Source organism: Muntiacus reevesi, chromosome 1 (genome assembly GCF_963930625.1).
Source record: "Muntiacus reevesi chromosome 1, mMunRee1.1, whole genome shotgun sequence".
NCBI classification, from domain to species: Eukaryota; Metazoa; Chordata; class Mammalia; order Artiodactyla; family Cervidae; genus Muntiacus; species Muntiacus reevesi.
In genome coordinates this window covers 190,811,431-190,839,256 of record NC_089249.1, presented here as the reverse complement: position 1 = coordinate 190,839,256, position 27,826 = coordinate 190,811,431, and the positions used below count along the sequence as shown (strand labels likewise).

Here is a 27,826-nt window from a genome sequence, read left to right as displayed (position 1 = left end):
CACATTCCCAGTAAGGTATATGATATTAATAAAGGCATTTCCACATGATTTCTAGATTCAACCAGAGCACGCAGTGGGGTGGGCGTGGGGGAGAGATCCTGATTTTTCTTCTTAGCCCTGGCAGGGGCAGGGGCTGGGGCTCACCTTGAAGGACTGCACAAAGGTCCAGAGAAGAATTCGGATGGTGTAACCCTGACGGAGGAGTTTGATGAGCCGGGCAGCTCGGAAGAGGCGGAGGAAGCTCAAGTTGATGAAGTTATTCTGGGGAGATGGAGAAAGAGGGGTGACCATTCACACACCCCCAGGGGCTCAGAGCTGTCACCACTCACAGAGGCCCCTACATGAAGCCAACCAACAGGAAAAAGCAAGCCAGACCCCAAATAAGGAGGGAGAGGAGAGAAAGCACTAGTAATGCAATGGTGCGGAGGAAAAAAACTCGAAAAAATGAAGTAGGGGATAGGGAGGAGAAAGGGTGAGAGGGAGGAAAAGGCATCAACTCAAAAGCATAAACCCTCCCAGCCAGCCCCACCCGCAAAGGGGAAAGGAAAGAAAAAGGAAGGAAGAGAAAGGAATGGGGGTGGGTGGGGTGGGGAAGAAATAACAAAAGAACAAGGAAAGAAAATATATCCGAATCATCCAATCAGGAAAAAAATCGAGATGGTTTTTGTTTCTCCCAACAACCAAATGCACTGAGACGATAGGACACAAGCGGGTCAAGTTGCCGAATCCATCACACGTGTACGATGCACAAACACCGGGGCGGGGCGGGGCAGCCAGCACGCTCAGGCCTGGTGGACGTGTGCGGGTTCCGAGCGCATGTTATGCTCCGGGCCAGAAATGCATCTGTCGTGGGACTCACCGGGCACCCTGCCCTGCCGAGCTGCCCACCCGCTCCTGCCCGCCCTGACCTCACCCCACGGCCAAGAGGAGCAGCGGCTTGAGCCAATCGGAGAAGCGGAAGAGCATCTTTTCTTACCCCCTTGGCGAGCGGGAATGGGGAGGACGGGAGGGAGCTGGGGCTGTTCGGCTGCAGGGCGAGTCCTCGCTGCCCGCTGAGTCGGAGAAGATGCATTTGGGGCCCTTTCCCCCCTCTCAGGGATGGCTTCTCAGCTTCTGGGACTGGGTGGAGTAGCACGGGACCAGGCCTGCGGGAAGCAGGAAGTACGCAGCGCCCGTGGGTGGGTGAGCTCGCCATCAGCCCAAGTCCACGGAGGGGCCGGTGCTGGGGGCCGGGAGGTGAGGCTGTCCCTGCCCCCAGGACCTCCCTGGGTGGACCCTGCCTCTGCTCAAAGGCCCCCGGTCTAGGCACTGCCTCTAGTTCCTCCCTCCCGAGCCAGAACCCCGGGTGGGGTGGGGGTGGGGAGACGGGGCTGTTGGGTTGGGGTGACTATCCAGGGGCTTGCCTGCTGGGGCTTCAAGGGGTGCTGTTGGGGTACCAGAGACTGGAAGTCACGCATGGACCAAATCTGGCCAAGGAAACTATTTTGTCGGGCCCAAGGAGTTTTCTTTTAGAAATTAAAAATAACTGCCCATTTAAGTCAGATTTTTTGCCCTCAAATCTGCCTTTTGGGTCACCCTGAGGCTGCCTTTGCTGGTAGCAGTTACTTGAGGCTCAGATGTGGCTGCCCGCCTTGAAGCAGGTCGCGTGTCCTCCAGTTCGCCAAGGTTCCTGCATCCTATAAATGGAACTGGCTTCCTGGCTTCTGGTATCTGCTTGGGGACCAGAGGCATTTGTGGTATGAGGCATTTCAGGCAGGCCTGGAAACCACCACTGATCAGTGGGTTGGAAGCAGAAGGGCCACTAGAGGACTTGGAGAAGCTCTAGATAAGGCCATGTAGCAGGGCTAAAACTGGCCTAGCCCTCACCCCAAAATGGCACAGGGGTGGTCATTCAGGTTGCCCCCGTCACAGCGACCTTTTTGGCCTCAGAAGTTTGGACAATGAATTATATGGGCAATCTACCTGGTGCTTCTTGGGGGTTTCCCAGACACTAGCTAACTCTGGCCTGGGAGATGAGAGGCAGGAATGGGAGGGGTGGCTCAAGGAATTTCTGAAGATGGCAAGAGGCCTCTGGGTTTGCCAGAAAAGTCTGGGATGCTCTCTGAGACCTATCAGTTGACCCTTAGGTAGACATTTAGGATGGAGGAGGGGTGTGGGGCTCCTACCCTGACCACACTGGGCCCAACCACAATGAGAATGTCTCGAGTGCCTCAAATAAATCCCCCCAACCCAGCTTGACTGAGAGTCACCCTTCATGCCCTGTGAACCTGACTCCCAGCCCTGCTCGGCCACCCATTTGGGACCAGGGCCAACGGCCCAGGTGTCCCCAGTCCCCTCCCACCCACCCCCAGAGTACAAGCCATCCCTTCATGGGGCGGGGCATAACATGTGGATTCATGCAAAGGCAGACAGGCCCTGGAAGCAGCCTCCGGGGGCTGGGGGCAGAGCAGGGGGTGGGAGCTGCCACCATGCAGGAGAAGCAAGGGGGTTTTGACGGAAGACACGTGCAGAGAGCATGCTGCCCTTCTTTGAGCCAGGGAGAGAGGAGACACACGGGGGAGGGAGGGGGCAGAGGTGAAAGAGGTCTGGGTGACAGGGAAGGGGAAGTTTCTAGTCTGCCCTCATCCATCCTTCCATCTCTCCCTGGGTCTGCATAGAGTCCTTCAGGTACTTGCAGAACTTCTGACTTCCTTCTTCCTAGTTTCCATCTTTCTGTCCACAGCTGCGAAGGAACAGTCCTCTCCTCCAACCCTACCTAGTGATTCCTGGTTCTAGGCTGAAGGGGAGGGATGCGGGCCCTGGAAGGCTTGCTGTGGGCAGGGGATGTGCGTGCTTAGAAGGACGTGGGAACCACTGACCTCAGGGCTCCAGAGAAATCTTGCCACTTGAAGACCCCATCTCCAGCTCAGATCTTGCCTCTGGACTCCAGACCACCTGCCTACCTGACTTCTTCTGGGGTGCCCGTCAAGCCTAATGTGCCCCCACTTGTGCTCTTCCCATTACCTGACCCTCTCCTGGCATTCTCTAACTTCCATCTCATGGTTCAAGCCAGACTCAAATCCTCCAGGTGTCTCTGTCTACCCCCAGCCCAGACCCGACCCATCTCCAGGTCCTGGAGAGACCCCTGCTCAGATGGCCAGTCCTCCCATCGTTCCCTCCCTCTTCCGATGTCATCTCTCCCTGGGATTCCTGGTGCTCACTTCCAGCCCAGACCCCTGCCTTCCTACTTCCTGCTCTGCAGCCGCAGCGTCTGGTGTAACCACACTTCCTATCACACCTCCTCTGCTCCAGATCCGCCCCGACCCCCACAACGAGGCCCAGAGTCCTGTCCCCTTCTGACCTCTTCAGTTTTTCTAGATCGGCCTTCTTCTACCCTTTGCTCCAGCCACAGCCTCTCACTTGAAGACCTGTCCCCTGCATACTCTGATCTGCCCCAGGACCTTTGCATGTGCTATTCTGGGCCTCCAGTGTCCTTTTCTCCCCCTCTCCACCTTGTTAACACTGCTTATACTTCAGCGTGCAACACAGTTAAATTTCAAGTGTGTTTCAGGGCTTATTTGACCAACGCTTACCCTCCTCCCCCACCACCACCCGACTGGAGGCGATGTAGCAGGGGAGGGGGCAGTGATGGTGTCTGCCTCTATCCAACCCCCCATCTGGGGCACTGAATTGGGGCTCGTTAAGTGTCTAGTGGGTGAGTGCTTATGTATGGCTAGCTAGCAGGGGAGAGGAGATCCTGGTGCAAAGATGCCATTGAGGGGAATCCTTAAGGGGCTTGGGGTGGGGCAGAGGCAGGTGGGATTTCTTCTCTCTCTCTTTTTAAAATACTTATTTTCATTTATTTATTTGGCTGCACCAGGTCTTAGCTGAAGCCTGTGGGATCTTTCAGTTGTGGCATGTGGGATCTTAAGTTCCCTGACCAGGGATCAAACCCAGGCCCCCTGCACTGGGGGCACAGAATCTTAGCCACTGGACTACTAGGGAAGTCCCCGGGTGGGATTTAACAGAGGGAGGAGTGTGCAGGTGTGTAGGAAGCAGAATAAGTGAGCTGAGGGAGAGATGGGGACGGTGCATCCGGGGTGGGGGTGCGGGTGTGTGCGTGTGAGTGTGTTGGGTGGGGGAGGATCAAGACAGGAAGACTGCAAGAGCAAAAGAGAGAAAGGAAAAGAGAGAGAGACAGAGACAGCGGCAAAGGGATCCAGAGAGAAAGAGAGGAGAGTCAGAAGCTGCACAGCCAAGAGCAGAGAGCACGTGTGTGTGTGGACTGTGTCTGGGTAGGGGAGGGGGACAGGATCCCCTGCATCTCAGGGCTCCAGGAGAGGGCGTCAGCTGGCTGGTCCATCTGGAAGCAGCCAGACCCGAGTCCTGGCTTTTCTGTGTCCCCCTCACCTTAGTCTCTTTGCCCACACACTGCAGGTCCCTCAGACCTCCTCCATCAGATTTGGAGATGTGCATCACTGGTCCTCAAGCCCGAAGGGTTCATGGGCTTGGAATGGGGTGAGGGACTGGTGGAGACTTCTTGGGGCCCCAGGGCTCCATGGAGCTGAACTGGGACAGGAGTGGTGAGAGCGGCTAAGGGCTCTGAGTACAGGGCTATGTGTAAGGAATGGGGAGGGAGACCCAGCCAGCCAGCCTGTCCTAGGGGAGGCGCTGCCTGGGGGCAAACCCATCCTTTTCTTTGCAGAAGACACAAACCAACCTCAACAGAAAACCCCAACTCAGAAACCCAATAAAAACCAGAGAAAGAGACTGTGGGAATGGGGTGGAGGGAGGAATGAGGGAGTGAGGAGGGTTTGGAGAGACCGACAGACAGACCCGGTGGGGGTAGAAGGGTGTATCAGGCCATCCAAGTTTAAAAAGCCCGGGGCGTGCCGTGCAATGCTGATGCGAGAAGATGCGTTCACAGTTAATGTAAGGCATTTAGACTTCAGAAAGAAGTAAGACCAACCGGATTCTAGATGCAGATGTTGAAGATGGAGGGGGAGCGGGCGGGCGGGGGCAGTTGGGGAGGCGTGTTCAGCGTTTTTTAGGTTGATTTGTAACCAGTGCCAAAAAACCAATGGGTTTCGGTTTCCGGGTGGGGAGTGGGGGTGGTGGTGGTGGGTTGGGAGATAGTCATTGGTGTATGAACACACAGACCACGTCATGGATGAACAAATGAATTTCATAGTGCATTTTGATTGGATGAGTTTTTCAGACGGCGTTGTGCCAATATACAGTTTAAAGAGCAGGCATGAAAAGAGACAAGACAAGAAACACAGTCATTATCCATCGCACGCAGGGCAAACCCACGTCACCCCAGCCACTTGGGGGTGCAGCTGAGGCCCAGTGGGCCTCACACCCTCTCCCCCTCCCCCGAAACCCTGGGGACTTGCCCTCCCAATGGTCTGGCTCCCCCTGCCTCAGCCTGGCTGAACTCTGCCTTCAGACCTAGTGGGCTTACCTGGGAGGCAGAAAGGGGCTGCTGAGGGCTCTTTGCTCAGTAGGGTGACCACCCCCCACCCCCACCCCATCCCCACCCTGCCTCCAGGTTGGGAGTTTATCCTCCTAAAAGTAAAAGGGTCCAAATGCCCACCCTCTATCTTTCCCACCAAGTGATTAGAATTCAGGGCTGGGGTGCTGCCTAACAGACCTCAATCCCAAGTTCATTCACAGTAGTAATAGCAAGAACAATAATGATAACTGCCATTCGTGAACTAATTCCTGGCTGGTTCTGTGCCAAGTACTTTACATCAAGCACTCTGATTTGTTCAAAGTTGCCCTCTCCTCTCCTAGAAGTGTCAGCCCACTGGTGGCAGGCATTCTTGTCTGTTTTGCTCTGTCCTCAGCACCTCTACCAGTGACTGGCATACAGCAGGCGCTTAATGTGCATTCCTATGAATGCATGGATGAATGCGAGGCTTGCAAAGGTCTGGTGAGGTTGGTTATGAAGGTTAGTCTCAAATTCAGGACGAGAAGAGGTAATACAAGTTACCCAACGTCAAACAGCTTGTAGGGAGGGCTGTTTGACTACTACAATAGTCCTGAGATCCCTGAATTGGATACCATGCCCCATCCTTCCTTCCCACATCTTGTAGTCAGGAGACCAAGCCATTGGGGTCCAATCCTACAGATCTCTTACTGGCAACTAAAGCTTCAATCAACTTCCTCTACCTGCCCTACTGGGGTGGTGGGTCACCTCTTCTAAGCTCCTGATCCAGAGAGATTTTGACTCAAGGCTGTCTTGTCTTTGGGTGGGTGGCAAGATAATTTTGATTGTCAGGAGGAGCCCAGACCTCTTAAAAACCCAAGACAGACAATGAGGTCTAAGCTCTGGCTTTCTGCCAGGGAGAGGACAGTGGTCAGACGGAGGTACCCCAATGGGGATAGCCCCCAGCTGGGCATGACCTCTCCAGAGGAAGGTGTCAGGGGTGAGACGAGGGAAGGGGGAACTTTTAGTTCACTGGAGCTGAAGGCAAAGAATTGTGGCCAGAATACCACTTGGGTGGGAGTGTTAGGGGATAAGTTAGGGGATGGTCCCTCTTCGGTGGAGCTTCCCAGTTCTCCGAGGCTCACAGGATAGAAAAGGGGCCCAGATGATCCCTTTCTGCCAGGGGCTCAGTTAGGGACACCCCAGGGAACACCAGTGTGCCCTCAGGAGTCACCAGGCCTGGCTGCATGCCCTTAGGTGTGTCCCTCATTTTCCTGAGCATTGAGCATCTGTTTCCTCATCTGTGAAATGGGGCAACACACTCTTCCTTGGGCCTCACCCCACCCAGGTCTACTCTCTGTTCTTCTCTGCCTGTTCTGAGCATCACCCTGGATTTCTGGCCTCCTTGCTCCTTTCTGGCTGGGTTTGGCCAATGGAAGTGGCTGGCAGGAGACAGAGGGTGGGAGGAGAGAAAGGCAAGGGTATTTTTCTCCTGATGCTCTATGCCTGCTTTGGCCCTGTCTCTGGCAGGTGCTTCATCCCTCTGTGTCCACACTTTCCACCAGGTAGCCCCTCTGACTTCAGCACCTGGGCAGGTAACAGCTCCCCACGGTGGCTGGGCTCCTTCCCTTCTGCTCAGTGAATGGTCTCTGCTTTCAGATCCCTTCAGTTGAACTCACTAAAGTGATTCTTTTATATGTTCAGCCCCCCAACCTGAACCATGAGTTAATCCACGTAAAACACTTGGCACAGTGCCTGGCACACAGTGAGTGCATGATTCTTGTTACCTACTATTTATTTTTGTTGCTTTTATGACAAGGTTGATACCAACCCTGGCCCTTAGCTCTGACGTTCTTTGCCCTTTTGCTTCCTCTGCGAGGATCTTGTACCCTCCCCCCAGCCTCCCAAGGGCCCTCAAGCCTGGGCTCACTGGCAAACAGCCAAGGAGGGGGTCTGAGACAGGAGATATGGGACCCTGAATCTTCCAGACAAGGGGGAAAGACGATGTGGCCCACAGCCCACCACACTGACATCCAGAGACCCCCACATTGGGAACCTCCAGGCCTGGGGATACAGGAAGACACATGTCCTGGGGACCCTCCTAAAGTCCTGAGAAAGGTGTCCCCCCATTAACCTGAGGGCCGTGGCTCCCTCCTGCCCATGAGCCAGAAGATGGTTAGTTCAAGCAGGATAGACTTGAAGCTGGTTCCCTTTGGGCCCCCAACACTGTGCTGTTTGGAGGGCAGGGCTCAGCCTTGAGATCCTTTAAGTGTCTCTGTTTTCTCAATGAGCTTATCCACAGTATCTATTCATACATCAGTAGCCAAGATGCAGGGAATTCACACTGCAGAGCTGGGGACTTTGGACACCCTCGTCTCCGCACATAGCCCTCCTGAGGGGCTGCCTTGATTCCGGGGCCCCCCACTTCTCCCTCTTTGGTCAAGGTCAAGCGCTGGCTTGAGCCAGCTATGGCTGTCGGGACCCTCTGCTTCTCTGTGACCTCCTCCTCACCTCGCCCAGCCCAACCAAGAACTGCCCGGAAAGAAGCCGGCAGGAAACTTACCCCAAACTCGGTCACGAGGATGTCGGTGATGCTGCCCAGAACAGTCACAAAGTCGAAGATGTTCCAGGCATCGCGAAAATAATTCTAGAATGGGGACCCAGAAGATAGAGATGCCAACACAGGGCTCCAGGGCTGGCCCCTGTGTCCAGCCCAGGGGGCCCATTAGAGGCACAGCTGCAGACCAGTCTGAGTACCCGGAACAGTTAGTCAATCCAATAGCAAAATGTATCTTGCTGCTCAGATATCATGTGCTCTGAGTGCCCCCTCCCTCCCTGAGACCCCCTTTGCCTCCCTGTGGCTTGCTTGATCCCAGAGGGGACCCCTCCAGGTGCTGTTTCAGCCTCACTGGTGGGGGGCGGGGAACAGGGCTGCCCTTCTGGGCTGTGCCTTGATTCTCCAAGAGTTCCAAGGGTCCCCTGAGACCTCGGATGCATCATTATTGACGTCACTGGGATCTTTGCAAAGACCATCAGATTATCACTCATTTTACACAAGGCAACTGAGGCTCAGAGAGCAAAGTTGCTCACCTCAGGCATCACAGAGGTGAAGAGACAGGATTTGAACCCAAATCTGGGCAAGTCCAGAGTCTGTGGACAGGACCGCACTGAATCAGGACTGTGCTTATAGCAAACTGGCTAAGGCAATGGCCTCTGGGTTCACATTCCCAGCTGTACTGTCATCCAGCTGTGTGGCTGTGGGTCAGTGACTTAACCTCTCTGTGCCTGCATTTCTTAATCGGAAGAAGGAAGACAGTAACACGGGTACAGAAGCCTTCCGGACACACATGAGGCTACACTCCCTGGTCACCTTGTGGACCTAGTTACACCCAAGCCTGTGAAACCAGTTACAGCCAATGGGCTGTGAGCAAGAGGCAGCATGAGTCCCCGCTGGGCAAGCACAGTACTCGCCAGAACCCTCTTCACCCTGGACCTGGGGACCAGTAATGTTCAAGGTGACAGCCGCTCCGTGAGCCTGATCTCTGGGTAACTAAAGGCAAACAGCCCCACTCCCCACTGCTGCTGGGTGTCAACAAACCCTTTGTTGATTGGAGCAATTGAAATGTGGGGTTGTTTGTTACTGCAGCTTAATTTGATCTCTCCTGACTGATACATCCCTGGGCTGGATTCTGGTGCAACTGGGACACACCAGTATAGTATGTTGTTGTTAAAACACTGAAATGTTTCACATAGTTTGAGCCCCCGATGAGTAGGCACCTCTGCCTGGATCTAAGGGTGTGGCTCAAATAGCTCTTCTCTCAAGGTTCAGTGGGACCCACGCTAAACACAGGCTTTCCCAGCATTCTCACAAAAGCAGAGGGTGGGTCAGAGCTTGGACCCCATCCTAAGCAGTCAGCTTCTGCCCTAAGCATCTCACACGGCAGCAGCCCCTCTGCCTCACAGACACGGACCCAGGCTTTGGAGCCATGCTTCTCAGGATCAAATTCTTCTAGCATGTATGAATCCAATGTCCTCGGAGTTGGACTGCTTTGGCCTCCAGGTCCTCTTATGGAACTTAAGGGTATGACAACAATCTGATAATGCATGTGAGTCACTGAGTTTGGGGTCTGGTATACAGTAGGGCTTCCCAGGTGGTTCAGTGGTAAAAAATCTGCCTGCCAATGCGGGAGACTCAGGAGATGCTGGTTTGATCTCTGGGTTGGGAAGGTCTCCTGTAGGAGGAAATGGCAACCCATGCCAGAATTCTTGCCTGGAAAATCCCATGGACAGAGGGGCCTGGTGGGCGTCCATGGGGTTGCAGAGTCAGACATGACTGAGCATGCATACATGCATGGATGTTTTCAATAGATGGATGCTGTTTTAGAATTGACAGGAATTCAGGTTCCACTGGCACTTTTGGGTATTTATATAGCTGCTGCTAGGGTCCTACCCAGATGTCCTCATATTTGACTGTGAAACCTTGTCATTCTGCCCAGGGGTGTTCTGTAGCAGCATACTTGTTAGGGTAATTAACAGCTTCTCTGGGAGCAGCTCTTCATTACGGCTTATGAGAGCTGGAGGATAAATACCCCAGCTCCCTCACCATGGGTGAGATGACCAGAGTATGTGATCTCTGCTGCCTCTCAGAGGTCCTCCATGGAACTGCACTCCATTTGCCAGCATTGCTTAGTTGCTCAACAACACACCCTGCGCTGGCTGCCCTCCCTTCTCTGTCTCACTCCCTCTCTCCCCCATGAGGCTTCCTGGGGTCACCTTCCAGATAAATCCCTTGCACTCAATTCTTGTCTCAGGCTCTGCTTATGGGGGCCCACAAATTCAACTTTCTAGGTGGCTGGCCACATGCTTCAAGCCCCTGGACTAGAAGCTTCCCTTCTATCATTTAAATTCCACATGGGGAACTTGGGGCTTCATCTAAAACTGAAGAGGGAGGCTCAGTGCAGAACTGTGCAGGATTATCAGGGGTGGAGGAGACGGGGTTCCAGGCCCTAGCAGATTGCATCACTTCACCACCAGAACATTGACTGGGAAAAAAAAATCACAACACACAACTGCATTGGGCAGCTGGGTTCATGCTCATGCTCCTCTCAGCTTTGGCTGGGTGTGTGGTCCTCTCATTTTGTAGATGTAGACACAGGAGCAAAGAGGCCAAATGCTTTGTTTTTGGTCACACTTCTAGAAAGGGGCTGAGGCAGCATTCATACTCAAGTATGGGTACTCCAGGACTTCCCAGGTGGCTTAGTGATAAAGAACCACCTGCCGATGCAGGAGATGCAGGTTTGATCCCTGAGTCAGGAAGATCCCCTGGAGGAGGGCATGGAAACCCACTCCAGTATTTTCACCTGGAGAATCCCAAGAACAGAGGAGCCTGGAGGGCTGCAGTCTATGGGGTCACGAGAGTCAGACACGACTGAGTGACTAAACAACCACGTGGGTGCTCCAGAGACTGACTTCTTCCCCGTACACGTTCTGTGACCTGTTCTGCGTCACACAGCCCACAGGGGGCGCCCCTGGGACTGGAACTCTTGAGTTGGTGCAGTTGCCCTGACTGTGGAGTTCCTACCCCCGCCTGGCTGGTCCGCACTGCAGGACCCAGTCAATGGTCCAGACTGTACGCTGGGTTCCCCCGAGTGTCCTCATGAAAAATACAGATTCAGGGGCTCCCAGCCCACTTGGTGAATCAGGACAACTCAAGGTGGGTCTGGGGCATCATTCAACTTTAAGTGCTTCTGTTGGGTTGCAGGATTGTGAATCACTGCTTTGGAGGAGAAAGGAGTGATGAGCTTTACTGTAATCCTTCCTGGCATTTATTGAGTGCTCAATTCCCTGGTGTGTCTCAGTGGTAAAGAACCTGCCTGCAATGCAGGAGCCTTCGGAGACTTGGGTTTGATCCCTGGATCAGGAAGATCCCCTGGGGGAGGAAATGACAACCCACTCCAGTATTCTTGCCTGGAGAATCCCATGGACAGAGGAGCCTGGCAGGCTACAGCCCATAGGGTCTCCATAAAGAGTCGGACATGACTGAAGCAACTTGGCACTCAAAACATGCCAGGCTTCCCCCTCAGTCTCCAGACTCACATTATTTGCACTTGGGGTTTGCAAGAGCTCTTCTGAGGGAGACACAGAGGATGGGCTTTTCTTGTGATGGAGGAGAGAGAGGGGAGGTGACACAGCCTGAATACAGTCAGACTCGAGGTCTGTCTTGTGCCAAAGTAGACACTTTTTACCACCTCAGGAAGCTGAGGTGAGAACCCAGCCTCCATCTGCTAACACCATGAACTGCAGGTCATTCTTCTTAGAGAGGTGGGCTAGGCATATTCTCAAGTGTTTGACAGGCAGGCCTCCATATCCTCAGGTCTCACATCTGTGGATTCAACCAACTGCCAATCAAATGGGTTGAGTCCTTGGATGCAGAAACTACAGATATGGAGGGCTGACTTACCTGCAACCTCTTGGATGCAGTATGAGAACACCTGATTTGTATCAGTGGCACAGATCATATTGGTAACCCTGGGGGGTCTGCTGTCTACTTTTAAGACAGAAGGAAACTCTAAAGTCCAATTGGCGGCTGGTGAAAAATACAGGTGTAATTTTTTCACATCTCATTTCATGGGTCCCCTCACCCACAACCCCTCTCCACAGATCCCTTTGGGGGTCAATAGACTTCGAGTTAAGGCCACTTGCACTGTTAGTGGGTCATGAATTACATTATAAAACGGAGGGGGCAGTACTTTCCTGGCAGGACAGTGGTTAAGACTCTGTGCTTCCACTGCAGGGGGCGCTTTCCTGGTCAGGGAACTAAGATCCCATATGCTGTGGGACCGGCAAATAAAAAAAGCGGGTGGCAATATTGTAAAGTAATTAGCCTCCAACTAATAAAAATAAAAGAAAAAAAAAAAAAGAAAAAAGGGGTGGGGTGGGAACATGGAATCAAGAAAATAGACAACTGCAGCATATAGGGTATATTCTAACGGGAGATATGGATTCTGAGAAAATTTCATTTCGGTTGTCTGTACTTCTGTGTGGGATTCCCAGGTGGTGCTGTGGTAAACAACCCACCTGTTAGTGCAGGAGACGTAAGAGATGTGGGTTCCATCCCTGGGTTGGGACGATCCCCTGGAGGAGGGTATGACAACCCACTCCAGTATCTCGCCTGGAGAATCCCACCGACAGAAGAGCCTGGCAGGCTACTTTCCAGGGGTTGCAAAGAGTTGGACATGACTGAAGCGACTTAGGATGCATGCATGCATGTACTTCTGTGTATTGGGCTCCATTGCAAAGTGTATTTCTTACTGCAGATTGTGGCTAGAACAGTTTGAATGCTATGGACTCGGCTTGTCTGGATCTCCATTTCCTTATCTCCAAAATAATAATCACCCTCTCTCATCACATCATTTAATAATATGCACAGAGTTCAGTGTTACTTGGTAAGTATGAGAACACCTAAGTGTATAGGATCTGTGTGCATTGGAGGGATGCTCAAGTCAGCGCTGGGGTTGGGGGCCGGGTGGGGAGACCACCACCATCGCCCAGTACCCCTCCGAGCTTTCCTTTAACCCACAGCTCTAGCCCCAGGGCCGGACTTACCAGAATCCCAAAAGCCATGACTTTGAGCAGACATTCCAGTGAGAAGAGGGAGGTGAAGACGATGTTGAATACTCTCAGGGCATTTTCATAAGCAACAGAGGCCCCGTAGAACTAGATGAGAAAGTAGGAAGAGAGGCGGGGTCAGTGGGCATGGTATTGGGGACAGTAGGCGAGGTATTGGGGAGCACACGTAGGGGTGCAGGTGGCTGCATGGCCGTCTTTTCCTCGGGCCAGGCAGGGCTTGGACACTTGGCTTCCCTCTTGATGCCCTGTGGAGCCAGCCTGAGCCCCAGCCCAGCTCTTCACTGGCTCGGCTCATCTTTTCACATCAAAGCAAAAATTCCTTTCTTGAGCCCTGTTGTAACAGCCAAGATCCCAGGACAGCCTGGCCGGATGGGGCTCCTTGTGATGCAGGAGATGTCTACAGCATCTTCTTTGTAATTTTCAAAACTTTTACTTATTTATTTATGGCTGCGCTGGGTCTGTGTTGCTGCTTGGACTTTCTCTAGTTGTGGCGTGTGGGTGTCTCATTGTGGTGGCCTCTCTTGTTGCAAAACATGGACTCCAGGGTACGTGGGCTCAGTGGTTGTGGCTTTGAGAGCTTAGCTGCCCCGTGGCATATGGAATCTATGGTGGCTCAGATGGTGAAGAATCTGCCTGTGATGCTGGAAACTGGGGTTCGATCCCTGGGTTGGGAAGATCCCCTGGAGAAGGGAATGGCAACCCACTCCAGTATTCTTGCCTGGAGAATTCCACGGACAGAAAAGCCTGGAGGGCTACAGTCCATGGGGTCACAGAGTCAGATAGGACTGAGAGACTTTCACTTTCATGCGGAATCCATAACCTTCACATCTAACTACCAGGTTGCATGTAAAGGCTTCCCTGGTGGCTCAGATGGTGAAGAATCTGCCTGTAATGTGGGAGACCTGGGTTTGATCCCTGGGTTGAGAAGATCCCCTGGAGTAGGAATTGGTAACCTGCTCCAATATTCTTGCCTGGAGAATTTCATGAACTGAGGAGCCTGGCAGGCTACAGTCCGTGGGGTCGCAAAGAGCTGGACACGACCGAGCAACTAACACTTTCTTTTCACTTTCACCAGGATACAGGAAATGCGGCAGATGGAGGAAACCAATGCACCCAGAGGTGAGGCAGTTTTCAATTAATTCATCTGGTTTCCTTAGAAACTTAATAGTGGGGGCAGGCATGGAATGGTTGGGGGGGAGGGGCAGAAGACAGAAATTTAAAAGACAAAAAACTGGAGACCATGTGTAGCCACTTAGATCTTGGCTCAACTACTCACTGTAAAAGACATTTTGGGGACAACTCAATATGGATCTTCTGGTGTTAACACTAATCTTGTCAAGTATAAGAACATGTGGGAAAATGTTCTGATTTTTTAGAAATGCATACTGAAGAATTTAAGGGTGAAATAGCGTGCTATCATTTAAAATACTTAAAAAAGTAGATGAAACAGAATCTGCACTTTAACAAGATGCCCAGATGATCTGGGAGCAGGCTGAGAAGGGCTGTGCTATTCTATCCTTCTCTCTTCTGTTTGTTTACAACTGTTCACAATCTTAACAATGGAAAGATAAAAGTACTTGCTTGTAGAGATGAGTTTTCAGGTGACACAGGCACTGCTTTTTTGCCTATTCAAAAAAAATCAACCCTGGTGGTGCAGTGGATGGGAGTCCCCCTGCCAATGCAGGGGACATGGGTTCGATCCCTAGTCTGGGAAGATTCCACATGCCGAGAAGCCACTAAGCCCATTTGCCATGACTACTGAGCCCACGCACTAGAGCCTGCAAGCCGCAAGTACTGAAGCCTATATACCTAAAGCCTGTGCTCCGCAACGAGAGAAGCCCCCTCAACGGGAAGCCCTCGTGCCGCAGTGAAGAGTAGCCTCCACTTGCTGCCACTAGAGAAAGCCTGTGTGCAGCAATGAAGACCCAGCAGTCAGAAATAGAAAACATAAGTTAAAAAAAATCAACAGCTAAATTTATGGAGTGTTTCTAAGAATCTAGAAATGTGCTAATGTCTTTGCAGGAATTTTCTCATTCAACCCTGATCCCCACCAGATGTATGGAAGGTGCTATTTTTAAAATAATTCTCATTTCATTGACAGGGAAACCAGGGGCTTTGGAGATGACCAGTGCATCTCATGCCACTGGTCACTAGCTCCAGATTCAGTGGTGAATTAAGTGGTAGAGCTGGGCTCAAATTCAGACCTCTGGTCTCCCAAGCACAGGGTCAAAGGTTCTGATTTTTCACTCTGAAGAGGCTACTTGACTCTAAGCGGTACAAGGTCCTTACCTGCCCTTTCCTCCTCATTTCATTCATCACACATTTATCAAGGGGCTCTTGTTCCCTTAGAGTCAGGGCTTCTCTGAACCCCTGGAATTTAGTGGTGATCAGGATTTGTCTCAGACACTTGGAGCCCACAGGTGGGTGGCAGATTGTCGGACAACCCAATACTGATATTGTGACATGTGAGGTAACAGACAGGATGGGACTTCCCTGGTAGTCCAGAGGCTAAGACTCCGAGCTCCCAGAGTAGTGGGTGCCAGGTTCAATCCCTGGTCAGGGAACTAGATCTCACATGCAGAATTAAGAGTTACTGTGCTGCAACTAAAGATCCCATATGCTGCAACTAAGATGTGGCACAGCCAAACAAATAAAACAAACAAACAAAACAAATAGGATGCTTGCTAAGACTTCATATGGTCCTGGGAGGCCAGGGAAGGCTTACCAGAGGAAGGGCTCTGCAGGGGCAGCCAGAAAGGGAATCGTGTGATAGGTGGTGGGAACAGCAAGAACAAGGGCTTGGTGGTAACAGAGTGCGGTCTGTCTGGGAAAGTTCTAGTGGGTTCCATCTTGCTAGGGGAGGATGGGTATGTGGGGCAGGGGAGCAGGGGGCGTGGTTAAGCTGCGCCTGGGGAGGAGGGCTCACCTTCATCATGAGCACGATGGTGTTGAGGGCGATCATGGCCATGATGGTGTACTCGAAAGGTGGGGACACCACGAACTGCCACATGCGGTACTGGAAACTCTGCTTGTTCTGTGGCATGTGCCGGGTCAGGGGTTTGGCGCTGATGGCAAAGTCGATGCAGGCCCTCTGTGGGAGAGAGCCCAGTGGTGTGAGGGCCGGACGCAGAGGAGAGGTGGCTGGACACCCAGCACCCCTCAACTCACTCAACACAGCTCTCCGGCACACTTGCCAAGATGTCCACCTCTCTTACCCTCTCCCGTTTCCCATAAACTCGTTATGAATGCTTTCTTCTCCTGACAGCTACGGCTCCTTAAGTTACCACCGGCCAAAACTTATGTTGATACTGCCCCCACTATCTCATCAAATCCCCTCTGCAAACACGATCAGTGGGTACTATCAGTAGCCCCACTTTGCAGATGAGGAAAATAAAGGCTCAGAGAGGTTAAGCCACTTGCCTAAGGTGGCACAGCTACCAAGTGGGCGTATCTGAAATTTCAACCAGGGTCTGAATGGTTAAAAGCCTTTCTTTCATTCTTTCTTTTCTTAAAAAATTGTTATTGAAGTATAATTGATTTACAACATTGTATTAATTTCTGTTGCACAGTCAAGTGACTCAGTTATGCACATATATATTCTTTTCATGGGCCTCCCTGGTGGTTGAGTCAGGAGAGAATCTGCCTGCAATTCAGGAGGCCCTGGTTCGATCCCTGGGCCAGAAAGATCCCCTGGAGAAGGAAATGGCAACACACTTCAGTATCCTTGCCTGAGAAATCCTGTGGACAGAGAAGCCTGGCTGGCAACAGTCTCTGGGGTCACAAGAGTTGGACACGATTTATCCATTAAACCACCACCAACATTCTTTTCATATTCTTTTCCATTATGGTTTATCACAGGATGTTGAATATAGTTTCCTGTGCTATACAATAGGACTTTGTTGTTCATCTGTTCTATATAGTTTGCTTCTGCTAATTCCAAACTCTCAATCCTTCCCTCCACTCCCCCACCCCCCACACAATGACAAGTCTGTTCTCTATGTCTGTGAATCTGTTTCTGTTTTGTAGATAGGTTCATTTGTGTTGTATGTTAGATTTCACTTACAAGTGATACCATATGGCATTTGTCTTTCTCTTTCTGGCTGATTTCACTTGGTATGATAATCTCTAGGTCCATCCATGTTGTGAAGCCTAACCATTCCTTCTTACCAAATGTTTAGCTTCTCTTTCTCTTTGAGGGAGGCAGACAGGGAAGAATAATGATTATTTAGTCTTAAGGGTCAATGGAGCAGAGGAAGAATGCATTCTAGGTCCTCTTCCTACCTTGGATGATTCTAGAAGGGCACACAGACATGCTTATACTCTCTGGTGGACTGGATTTTCATTCATTAATATTCTCCACCCCTCTCTGGGATAGACTGCACTTCTTTGCCCCACTGAAATCAGATATGGACATGTGACTAGCTCTGGCTAATGAAATGTGAGATGTGACACGTGTTTTGCTGTTCTCTTTTTTAATCTGAAGTTTCTCAGAGGGGAACCAGAACAAAGACGACAAGGAGCCTGGATATGCAGTCCAATCCATTTGTGCATATCTGGCACTGAGATTTTTAGGGATGCTTGTTACTGCATCATAACCTAGTCCAAACTGACTGATACATACACAACTCCTCTTTCCTCTGGGAACCCCATGAAAGGCTACCCTTCATGCAGAGTGAATTCTGCTTGGAGAATGCTGCTGTACCCTCCCCAGATGCCCCAGAAGCTTGTTCTTGTGTGTGTGTGTGTGTGTGTGTGTGTGTGTGTGTGTGTGTGTGTGTGGTGGGATGTCAGTTTTTAAGTGGGGATGCAACTGGAAAGTGGTACCTCATTTTTCTCCAGGCTGTATTCCTCCATCATCTTGTCCCCCTGCTCCTGGAAGGTGATGATGATCAAGGCCACAAAGATATTGACAAAGAAGAAAGGGAACACCACAAAGTAGACAACATAGAAGATGGACATCTCCATGCGGTACCCAGGGCTGGGACCCTGGTTCTCAAAGGTGGCATCCACGGAGTGCTTGAGGACCCTGTGAGGACCAGGGTGGGGAGAGGGACAAAGTGAGACAGGGGAACAGGCATGGAGGACAATATCAAGAGGAAACAGAAAAGAAATGAAGAATAGTCACTGTTTCTGACGGCGGTCACAGTGGTTACTTTATGAAGCCATAATCTTCCCAACACTTTTTGTCTTTGGGGAGTGTTGACAACAATGTCAGTTACCTCTACTGCCCTGTATTGAGAGCTTATTATGTGCTAGAAAAGATAGTCAATGTTTTATTTATTTTTCCAGTAACCCTCTCAGGGAGGTTATTACAGGCTCCATTTTGCACACAAGGAAACTGAGGTTCAGCAATTGAAAGGGACTTGCTGTAGATCACCCACTGAGATGGGGTCATGTTGGGATTTGAAAACGGGTTTGTAGTCATGTATGGGAATGGGTAGGGGGGTCATGGAGGCAGGGGTCTGTGTGTGTCTGTGTGTGTGTGTGTCTGTGTGTGTGTGTGTGTGTGTGTGTGTCTGTGTGTGTGTGTGTCTGTGTCTGTGTGTGTGTGTGTCTGTGTGTGTGTGTGTCTGTGTGTATTTAAGCACAGGTGGTGGTGGGAACTGAGGAGGTGCAGTGAGAATGCACATGGGAATGAGTATACACACGGCTGCTCTGTACAGTTGCACAGGTCACGCACTGCTCAAGGGCTCTGCATCTAAGTGGCACCGTTCACACTGTAGATATGACAGATTTGTGTGTTAATGATGACAATTTTTTGTCAGGGAGCCATAAGTGCTTTCTTTGAGTGAGATCATTAAGTATATTATTGCAATGCTTTTCTGACAGATGGAAGTGAAGTCTGTTGAGGAAGGGGTATCTAAAAATTCGCTCAAAGGTGTCTAACGGGCAAGCACTGGTCCCACGTGTGTGGGTACTGTGTGTGGGTGAGTAGAGAGGCACGTGTTGGTTAGGGTGTTTGGTGAGCAAGGGAAGCAGGTGAGGATGCTGAAGACACAAGCTGGAATCTTTCCAAACCTTCAACTTGCATTCAGCAGAGACCTCTGGGAGGAGGACCAGGACTAGGGTGAGGAGATCGAGGCACTTGCTGAGATACAAATTCAGGGAGTGTCAGACCCCTCAGTAATCGAGATAAATAGCATTTTACCCCAATGTCTAGTATTTTCTGCAGTTTTTTAAAAAGATTTTATTTTTGTTTGATGTGGACCATTTTAAAAAGCCTTTATTCAATTTGTTACAATTGGCCTTGAGACATGTGAGATTTTAGCTCCCCAAGCAGGGATCAAACCAGCACCCCTTGCATTGAAAGGCAAAGTCTTAACGACTGGACCGCCAGGGAAGTCGGAACTGCCAGGGAAGTCCCATTCCTGCAATATTTTAGAAAGTCAAAAGAAATGCCCAAAAGCCTATGATGAACAAAATATCAAGCATTTAAATTCTGGGGACTTCCCTGGCGGTCCCAGTGGTTAAGATTCCACACTTCCTATTCAGGGGGTGTGGGTTTGATCCCTGATTGGAGAACTAAGATCACACATGCTGTGTGCAGCATGGTCCAAAAAAAAAAAAAAAACACACACCTAAAAAAATTAAATTTGGGGTTTCAATTTTAATTTTGGCATGAGTTAGTCTCACCTATATCGCCCTAGCCCTAACCCTGTCTGGGACGGATTGGTCCTGACTTGGAGAATGTCGCATCCACAGCCCAGTCTTGGAGGTTTAAGGGGATGTGACCGCCTGTGTACCTACATGCAGCCTTTCTGCAAATTAGAAACAGTGCTTGTTCTGGGAGCATGAAGGCCCATACACTCAAGGGTTTGGCGAGCTGAGAGATGGCTGGATTTCCACCCTTCGAAGCCCAACCACACGTGGGGGCTGCTGCTCTAGTGCATCTTGCATCCTGCATTGTCCCCACTTCCGGAAGCCAGGAGTGAACCTCTCCTTCCCCCAGACCTTTCTCAGCACTGGATTCTCAGAGCCTTTTCTCTCCTGCACCCTGGGCCTCCCGCCCCTCTGAGCGCCTCCTGTGGGGGGCTCTCTGCCTGGTCCACTTACTGTGGCCAGCCTTCTCCTGTGGACACGGTGAAGAGGGTCAGCAGCGCCCACAGCACGTTGTCATAATGGAACTCATACTTCTTCCACTCCCGATCCCTTGCCTTCACCTCATTCTTCTCATAGAGGAGGTACTTGCCGCTGCCACGGAAGATGGGGACCGTTAGTAAATGGAGGGGTTTCTTCAGTGGCTCAGTGGGAAAGAATCTGCCTACCAGTGGAGGAGACCTCCATTCCTTCCCTGGGTCGGGAAGATCCCCTGGAGGAGGGCAAGGCAACCTACTCCAGCATTCTTGCCTGGGAAATCCCATGGACAGAGGAGCCTGGCGGGCTACAGTCCATGGGGTTGCAAAAGAGTCGGAGATGACTTAGTGACTGAACAGCAACAAGTAAACAGAGGGAAACCTGTCTTTGGCTCCAGAGAGACAGAGGAGGAGGAGGGGTAGGAGGAGGAGGGGCCCACCAGCCCACACTGCCTCCCACAGCCTGCAAAGCAGCAACACCCTGTCTCTCCCTGGAGTGTGTATGCATCCACTGGGAGACAGATCCATGGACGCCACAGCCTGAGTCCAGGGGGAGAGGACTCAGATACTCACATCGTTTTCTAACTTGAACACTTCTACTCCCAACGGTGGGAGCATCAGGCTTGCGGGGTGGTTAAGAGCAAGGAAGGAGAAAGGCACATTTTGGGGTTCACCAGACCAAGGTAGGCAGCTGCTGCTCCTTCTCAGGGTAGGATACAAAGGTTAGCCCCAGACTCTTAGCCTAATGCCTGGGATCTTTCCAATTTCAGCCAACAAAAAAACAGCCGGGAGTCCTTTGCCACATAGTAAAATGGGCATCTCTGGTGGCTCAGCGGTAGAGAGTCTGCCTGCAAAGCAGGAGCTGAAGGACATGTGGGTTTGATCCCTGGGTTGGGAAGATCCCTTGGAGGAGGGCATGGCAACCCACTCCTGTATTTTTGCGTGGAGAATCCCATAGACAGAGGAGCCCGGTGGGCTACAGTTCATAGCATCACAAAGAGTTGGACATGGCTTAGCATGCATGCGTGCATGACCCTTTATACTGGTGACAAAAGCAATAATGACTGAGGCTTTGGTTAGTGAGAGGCTCAGCACTTTCCTGGACTGAGTCTAGAACTTCCCATGAGGAAGATGACCCAAAGATGGGGGGATTGCAGGTCCAGAACTTCTGAGCTACAATTCCAAAATCCAGAAAGCTCTGAACACCTAACATTTTTTTCCCAATGGCAGTTGGCAAATTCCAGCCTACAGATCAAATCTAGACTTGTCTCTGGGTGGCCTGTATGCTAAGCAGTGGTTGTTTACATTTTTAAATTTTTTTAGTCTCTAAGTCGCTAAAATGTTGTTGTTTTTAGTTGCCGATTCTTTTGTGACCACATGGATTGTAGCCCGCCAGACTCCTCTATCCATGGGATTCTCCAGGCAAGAATACTGGAGCGGGGTAGTCATTCCCTTCTCCAGGGGATCTTCCTGACTCAGGGATTGAACCTGAATGTCCTGAATTGCAGGTGGATTCTTTATCTCTGAGCCACCAGGGAAGCCCTGAATGGTTGAGACCAAATCAAAAGAATCTATTCATGACAAATAAAAATGAAAACAAATTCAGTTTCCAGAAGGAAAGTTTGATTGGCACACGGCCATTCTGATTCCTTTACTTATTGTCTGCAGCTGCTTTGAGTTTCATTAGTTGTCACGGAAAGTGTATGCAGAGTCAAAGACAGCTACTCTCTGGTCCTTGACAAAGTCTGCCCATCTCTGATCTAATGCGTTTGGCAACAAAACCTGACCCAACTGGATATGAGGCTTTGTACTTGTTACTTATCCCATTTGGTGCAAATAGTTGCATGTTTCCCAGCAGAAGTATTGCATTTGATCACAAAGCTGTTTTAATCAACTGAAGGTGTTAGGTGCCATGTGGGACATGCACCTCGCAATTTTTCTAAAAATCTCAACATATTCTGAATTTTGAAACACATCCGCCTGTAAATGTTTCCTACAAGGAATTAGATGTGTATTGCTATCCCCTACTTGACAAAGGTGGCGACTCACAAGTTCAGCAACTAGCTTATGGCTCACGCTGAAGCTATGGGGCAGGGACTCATATTCTTTTTTATTTTTATTTATTTTTACTTATTTTTATTTTTTTAGGGACTCATATTCTACAACTGATTTTCTACTTGCACATCCAGGCTGGTTGTAATCGGGCTGCCCTCAATACCCAACCCCTCAGTTTCCAGGTCCAAGATGAAATGGAACAGGGCCCTATGGTCCTCCCCCTCCTACCATGTCCTCAGCCTGCCTTTTGTCTGTGGGAAAGTTTTAGCCAAAGAATAAGTTTAATCAGAGGAGTGGGAAAATGCAGAAGCAAAGGAAAACAGTCAAAGAAGACTACATAATAATAGTTTAGTCATTAAGCAGAATCAAGGGCGTTTAGCTCCTTCTCAAGGACTATAGATAATATCCTGAGCCATGTCCTGAGAGCTGTCTTATAGAGACTGACATCCCCCAGGTGGAAGACGTTTAGCTACATGATGACCAGACGAGCCATGACATAAGCTGCCGCGGTTCTGAGAATGGGCCTCAAGGAAATGCAAACAAACCGACCCTGGAACTGAAGGTTAACTGTACTTAAAACAATTATGATGATGCTGACCAATTAAGTGACCAATTTGAAGATGACCATCATGGTTGGCTGTGCTGTTTCTACATTTCGCTCCCTCCTCCCATCTATAAAAGTTCTTAACCACTGATTGTCAGCAGAGAAGAGGTAGTTGGCCTGTGGACAGGACTCACTACCGCCCCGCCCTGCCCCGGTTGCTTTCCTAAACCAACTTTGCATTTTTTATTGGCTTTTGTGCAGCGAGCAGCCAGATTCCCACTTGTGGTTCCAAAGGGACTGGTGCCTCTGATTGCCTCCCACCCACCAGCCCCGATGGGGACGCCTACAAGAGGCAAGACTCACCGGCAATCTTTCTCAAACTCCTTGGACTCATCTGTGCAGTGGAAAAACTTGCCCTTGAAGAGCTGAACGGCCACCACAGCGAAGATGAACATGAAGAGCATGTAGACGATGAGGATGTTGAAGACATTCTTGAGAGAGTTCACCACACAGTCAAACACGGCCTGGTGGGTCGGGCGGGAGAGTCGGTGTGAGGAGGCTGGGAGCTGGCCCAGCCTCCACCTCCAGCAGCTCATAACATCAAAGTACATGATTCCCATTTCACAGAGAAGGACGCGGGTCAAGGCCATGCAGTTCTGGGAAGTTAAGTGTGGGGGCTGCACCCAGTTCTGAGTTTTTATGTATCCCAACCCCTCAATTCTAACCCCTGGGAAATGGGGGCCACTTCTCCGAGCTTCTCCAAGGTAAGCTCATGGCTCTTCAGGGCAAGAGGAGAGATCGTCGGTGGAGAGGTCATTTCCTGTCCATTCTGTGTGTCCCTGCCTCACGGGCACTCTTCTTTCCCAGCATCTGGAGTTGTGCGATCTCCTCATTTTTTTTGCCCACCGATCACTAGGGGGCGCTCTGGTCTGCGAGTTGACTTCACGTGCCCTGGAGATTCTGCCTTGGGTAAGATGAAATCTTTCCATCATCCTGCCAACCCCCGCCCTCCGCCCCCCGCCCCATTCTGCTATGAATCACAGTGGGTCCTAAATACAAGTAACCATCAAGGGTCATCAAACCTAGTGGAATCGCATGTGAGCTTTACTGGCTTTCCCTGGGGGACAGAGTGCATAGCTTTCAAAGGGTTTCAAAGGGGGCTGTGACCCAGAAAATCGGAAAGAGCCACTGAACCGACTATTGCTGGATTCCACGTATTTCAACGCAAGCCGGTTTTCAAGTCCAGAAGGTAGCCACATTTCTTCTGAATAATTCATCAACAAAAAGGTGGTGTCAAATCATTATTTCCCAAACTATGGGGGAGGAGCCCACCACCAGTGATATCAGACAACACTTATAGGTCCTTACAGGAGCCACAAACCAAGGTACACTGATCGCGTGGTAGCAAAGTTATTCTAATTCTTTCAAACCTTTTGAGTGAAGGAGAAAGTCTTCCTTAGTTCTTGCTGTGTTAATAACATTTATACTTTTGCTTTTTATGCTTAGGTTTTTTTTTGTTGTTGTTGTTTGTTTTTGGCCCACCAAAACAGGACACGCAGGATCTTAGTTCTCCAACCAGGGGTGGAACCTCAGGTCCCCTATGTTGGGAGTGTGGAATCATTACCACTGGACCACCAGGGAAGTCTCTGCACTTTTCATTTTTTAAGCAAGAAAGAATGAGCATCCATACTCAAAATCTTTGTCAGGCAACTCCTCTGGGCTAGATTTTGAGAACAGTTATCTTATTTTTTTAAAACAGATATTTAGTTTTACCTTCTATGAACAGTGGATTCTGGTTTTCCAACTTGAGAAACTTGACAAGCATGTCCTTTTAAAATAAATCCACTCAAGTAAAAAAAATAAAGTGACTTGACTTAAACATTAAGATAATACAGGTGCAACATAAATTGAAACGGGGTGTTTGAATGACTAAGCTTCATATCCTTTCTTCTTTCCTTTTTTTAAATTTGAAATGACAAGTTTTTGGGAAATGCTGCTTCATGCTGTTTTGGAACAGGAGATACTGGAGCCTAGAATAGGCAGGTGAAAAGTTTAAGGTTATGTGGGACCAGAAACCTAGTTTCCTGCTTCCCAGATTCGGGTTATGCCCTGTTTTATCCACATGATGTCTTCAAGGGAATTAGGAAAAGGGACCTCAACTTTGCATGAGACATTTCACCTAATGGAAAATTACCATAATACACAGATTTTGTTCCATTAACTCACTTTACTGCCATCTACTGGAAAGATGTAGTAATAAGTACATCCAACATAAAAAGTAGCAGCATCCCTTTCAATGCAGTGTCCTTGAGCAGTGTGAAATCTGCTCAACCGTACATGGCAACCCTGGTAGACCTCCCATATACCCCGATCTCACCTTGAGTTTTGGCAACCGCTTGATGGTTTTAAGAGGTCGTAGCACCCGGAGGACTCGGAGGGATTTAATCGTGTTGATGTCCTTTCCTTTGCTATTGCCACTGTAGAGGGATGTTAGGATGGGGAGAAGGGAAGAGAGGGAGCCAAGGTCAGGCTGGGTGGTGGGGGGCCTGCAGCCGCACATGACCCCAGCCTCCCAGGCTTAGGAATCTGGGGTTAAACCTGGCATAACCTTGCCTTGCTGAAGAGCATCAGTTCCCCTGCTACATCTGGGCTCAAGGGTTAGTGAGCAGATGGCCTTCTGTGGCTCTTGGGTTTGTTGAGGGCCCTCCACTGCTGGGCTGGGCCTGAGCAACTGCATGGGGGGAGCCCTTAGATCCTGCATGAAGGAGCTGGCCCCTACCCTAACCTCATGTGCTCTCCTCAGAGCTGGTCTTAGTGAGCTTTTAGAAAATGGGGTGCCCTCACCCCCACATTTCCAACAGGATCCATAAAGTCCTTAAAGTGCGTTTACACAAGAACTCTCCTCCCCCCCACCTCCCCGCCCCAATATCCCCTGAACCCATGGAGCAAAAAGAACTAGAACATCAGATGCTGATGTTCAATCACTGCCTCATTCTTTCAGGGTCTCTTAGCTCATCTTTGTCAGATTGCTGCATAAAAGTCCAGTTCAGGGTCTATTGGGCATGAGTCCTAGCATTGTAGATGTCATGACACCCTTGGCCAACCATAATTCAACCCACCCCCCCACCCCGTGATGAGGAGGGCACTGGGTGTGTCCATCAGAGCCTTGTGATTAATGGAACTCATCACCCACCCAGCTACCCAAGCCAGAAACCCAAGTCATGTTCATCCTCATCCCCAACAGGTCGCCCTCCTACACATGGCCACCATCCTAGGTCAGACCCCCATGATCCACCTCCCAACTGCCGCCCCCCCCCCCTGCACTCTATGTCTCTCTCTTCTTCCACCTTTCCTGCACACAGTGACCAAAACTATGATGTCACTCTCCTGCTCCAAACTCCTCTGGAGCAGCTGAGTTCCTAGCAGTCAATGCCACCTCTTAACTTGGCATTCAAGGCCCTTAAACATCTAACCCCACTTACCTTTCCCTCTGCATCCCCATTGATCATGACACACCCCAAACCCCAGCCACACGCTCTGGCTTCCTGTGGCTAGAACTGCCTTTCCTTCACTGCTCCGTTCACAGAGCTATGCAGCCCTCAAAGTCCAAGGTAAAACGTCCCTTCACGCAACAGTCTCTGCTGACTGTCTCTGGGTTCTGCCAAACCCCAGTGCTCATTCAGAATCGCTTTAGACAGCGTGTGTGTGTGTGTGTGTGTGTGTGTGTGCGCGCGCGCTCACTTGCTCAGTCGTGTTCAACTCTTTGTGACCCCATGGACTGTAGCCCGCCAGGCTCCTCTCTTCATGGGATTTTCCAGATAAGACTACTGGAGTGGCGTTGCCATGTCCTTCTCCAGGGGATCTTCCCAACCCAGGGATGGAATCTGCATCTCCCGCACTGGCAGGCAGATTCTTTCCCACTGAGCCACCTGGGAAGCCCTGGCTTTAGGCAGAACATTCCTCCAAGGCAGAACTGTGGTTTATCCTTCTATGTGTTCATTTCCCCTTTAATCTTGGTTCTTGTCTCCGCCCCCAGCACATGCCTGGTGTGTAGTTTCAGGACAGATGTGAATGGATCCAGATTGGAGTTCTTTGCGGACCAGTTGAGCAAACATCTCCCTACAGTTACCTCTTGGGTCATGAATGGAGCTGTCCCAGAGACACCCTCCATGGTGTGCCTGTCTATCCAGATGCAAAATCATTTTTAATGACTTTTTTTTTTAAGGGTTCCTTTCTCTCACTTTTCAGAGAAAAAGAATTGGACTTTAACCTGTCAGGCACAGCCATGCTCCAGGATTCAGCAGTCTGAGCACGGTTTGATCTTTATCTAAACCAAAGTCATCTTATGATCTCAAAGCTGTGTCCCCAAAATACGAGACACACCACGAGAGTCGCTGAGATGCTTTTAGGCAGAACACAGACACAAGTGACAGGATCACACAGGGAAACAGCTGTGTTTTCTTCAGGTTATCTTTCAGGCTTTCTGCTTTGGTCAGAGAGGAAATCTCTGGTAAGTGTTCATATGTGTCTCATGCCTCCCTGGTGGTGGTGGTGTAGTGACTAAGACATGTGCGACTCTTTGCAACCCCATGGACTGTAGCCGGCCAGGCTCCTCTGTCCGTGGGATTTCCCAGGCAAGAGTACTGGAGTAGGTTGCCATTTCCTCCTCCAGGAGAACTTCCTGGCTCAGGGATCAAACCCGAATCTCCTGCATTGGCACACAGATTCTTTATCTCTGGGCCACCAGGATTCCCTTAATGTCTCCTTACCACTCACTAATTTCCCTGTTAACAAGGCACCTAGCTTGAATGCAACAACTTGCAATGCAGCTGTTTCACGTTTGTTGAATTCACTTTTGCAGTTTCCATTCCTATCTGAGGTCAACGATACTGGTTGTATGGGGATGACATAAGGTCTTTTAGCAAACTGCAATGAAGCTTAGGCTCTATGTTGGTGGGAAAAAAGTCAAGCAAGTGGACATCTAGGTTGTATGCAGAACTGGCTAGCATTTTTTATTCTTTTCTTAAAATTTATTTCTAATTGGAGGATAACTGCTTTACAATGTTATGTTGGTTTCTGCTGTTCATCAGCATTGAATTTGGCTAAAATCTTGAT

At 50.2% G+C, this 27,826-nt stretch overlaps 1 protein-coding gene across 2 annotated transcripts in view; it reads right to left on the bottom strand.

Moving 5' to 3' along the window:
• The window catches only part of CACNA1A (calcium voltage-gated channel subunit alpha1 A), a 249,440-nt gene that overhangs the window by 28,571 nt on the left and 193,043 nt on the right, over nt 1-27,826 (bottom strand). For both annotated transcript variants that reach the window (XM_065917635.1, XM_065917634.1), the window contains 8 exons: nt 25,089-25,188; nt 23,075-23,235; nt 20,093-20,230; nt 17,864-18,065; nt 15,966-16,130; nt 13,016-13,126; nt 7,974-8,057; nt 145-261 (listed from right to left, as the gene is read on the bottom strand). In XM_065917635.1, the coding sequence (XP_065773707.1) occupies nt 145-261; nt 7,974-8,057; nt 13,016-13,126; nt 15,966-16,130; nt 17,864-18,065; nt 20,093-20,230; nt 23,075-23,235; nt 25,089-25,188 (1,078 nt within the window). The remainder of the gene's footprint in view (nt 1-144; nt 262-7,973; nt 8,058-13,015; nt 13,127-15,965; nt 16,131-17,863; nt 18,066-20,092; nt 20,231-23,074; nt 23,236-25,088; nt 25,189-27,826) is intronic.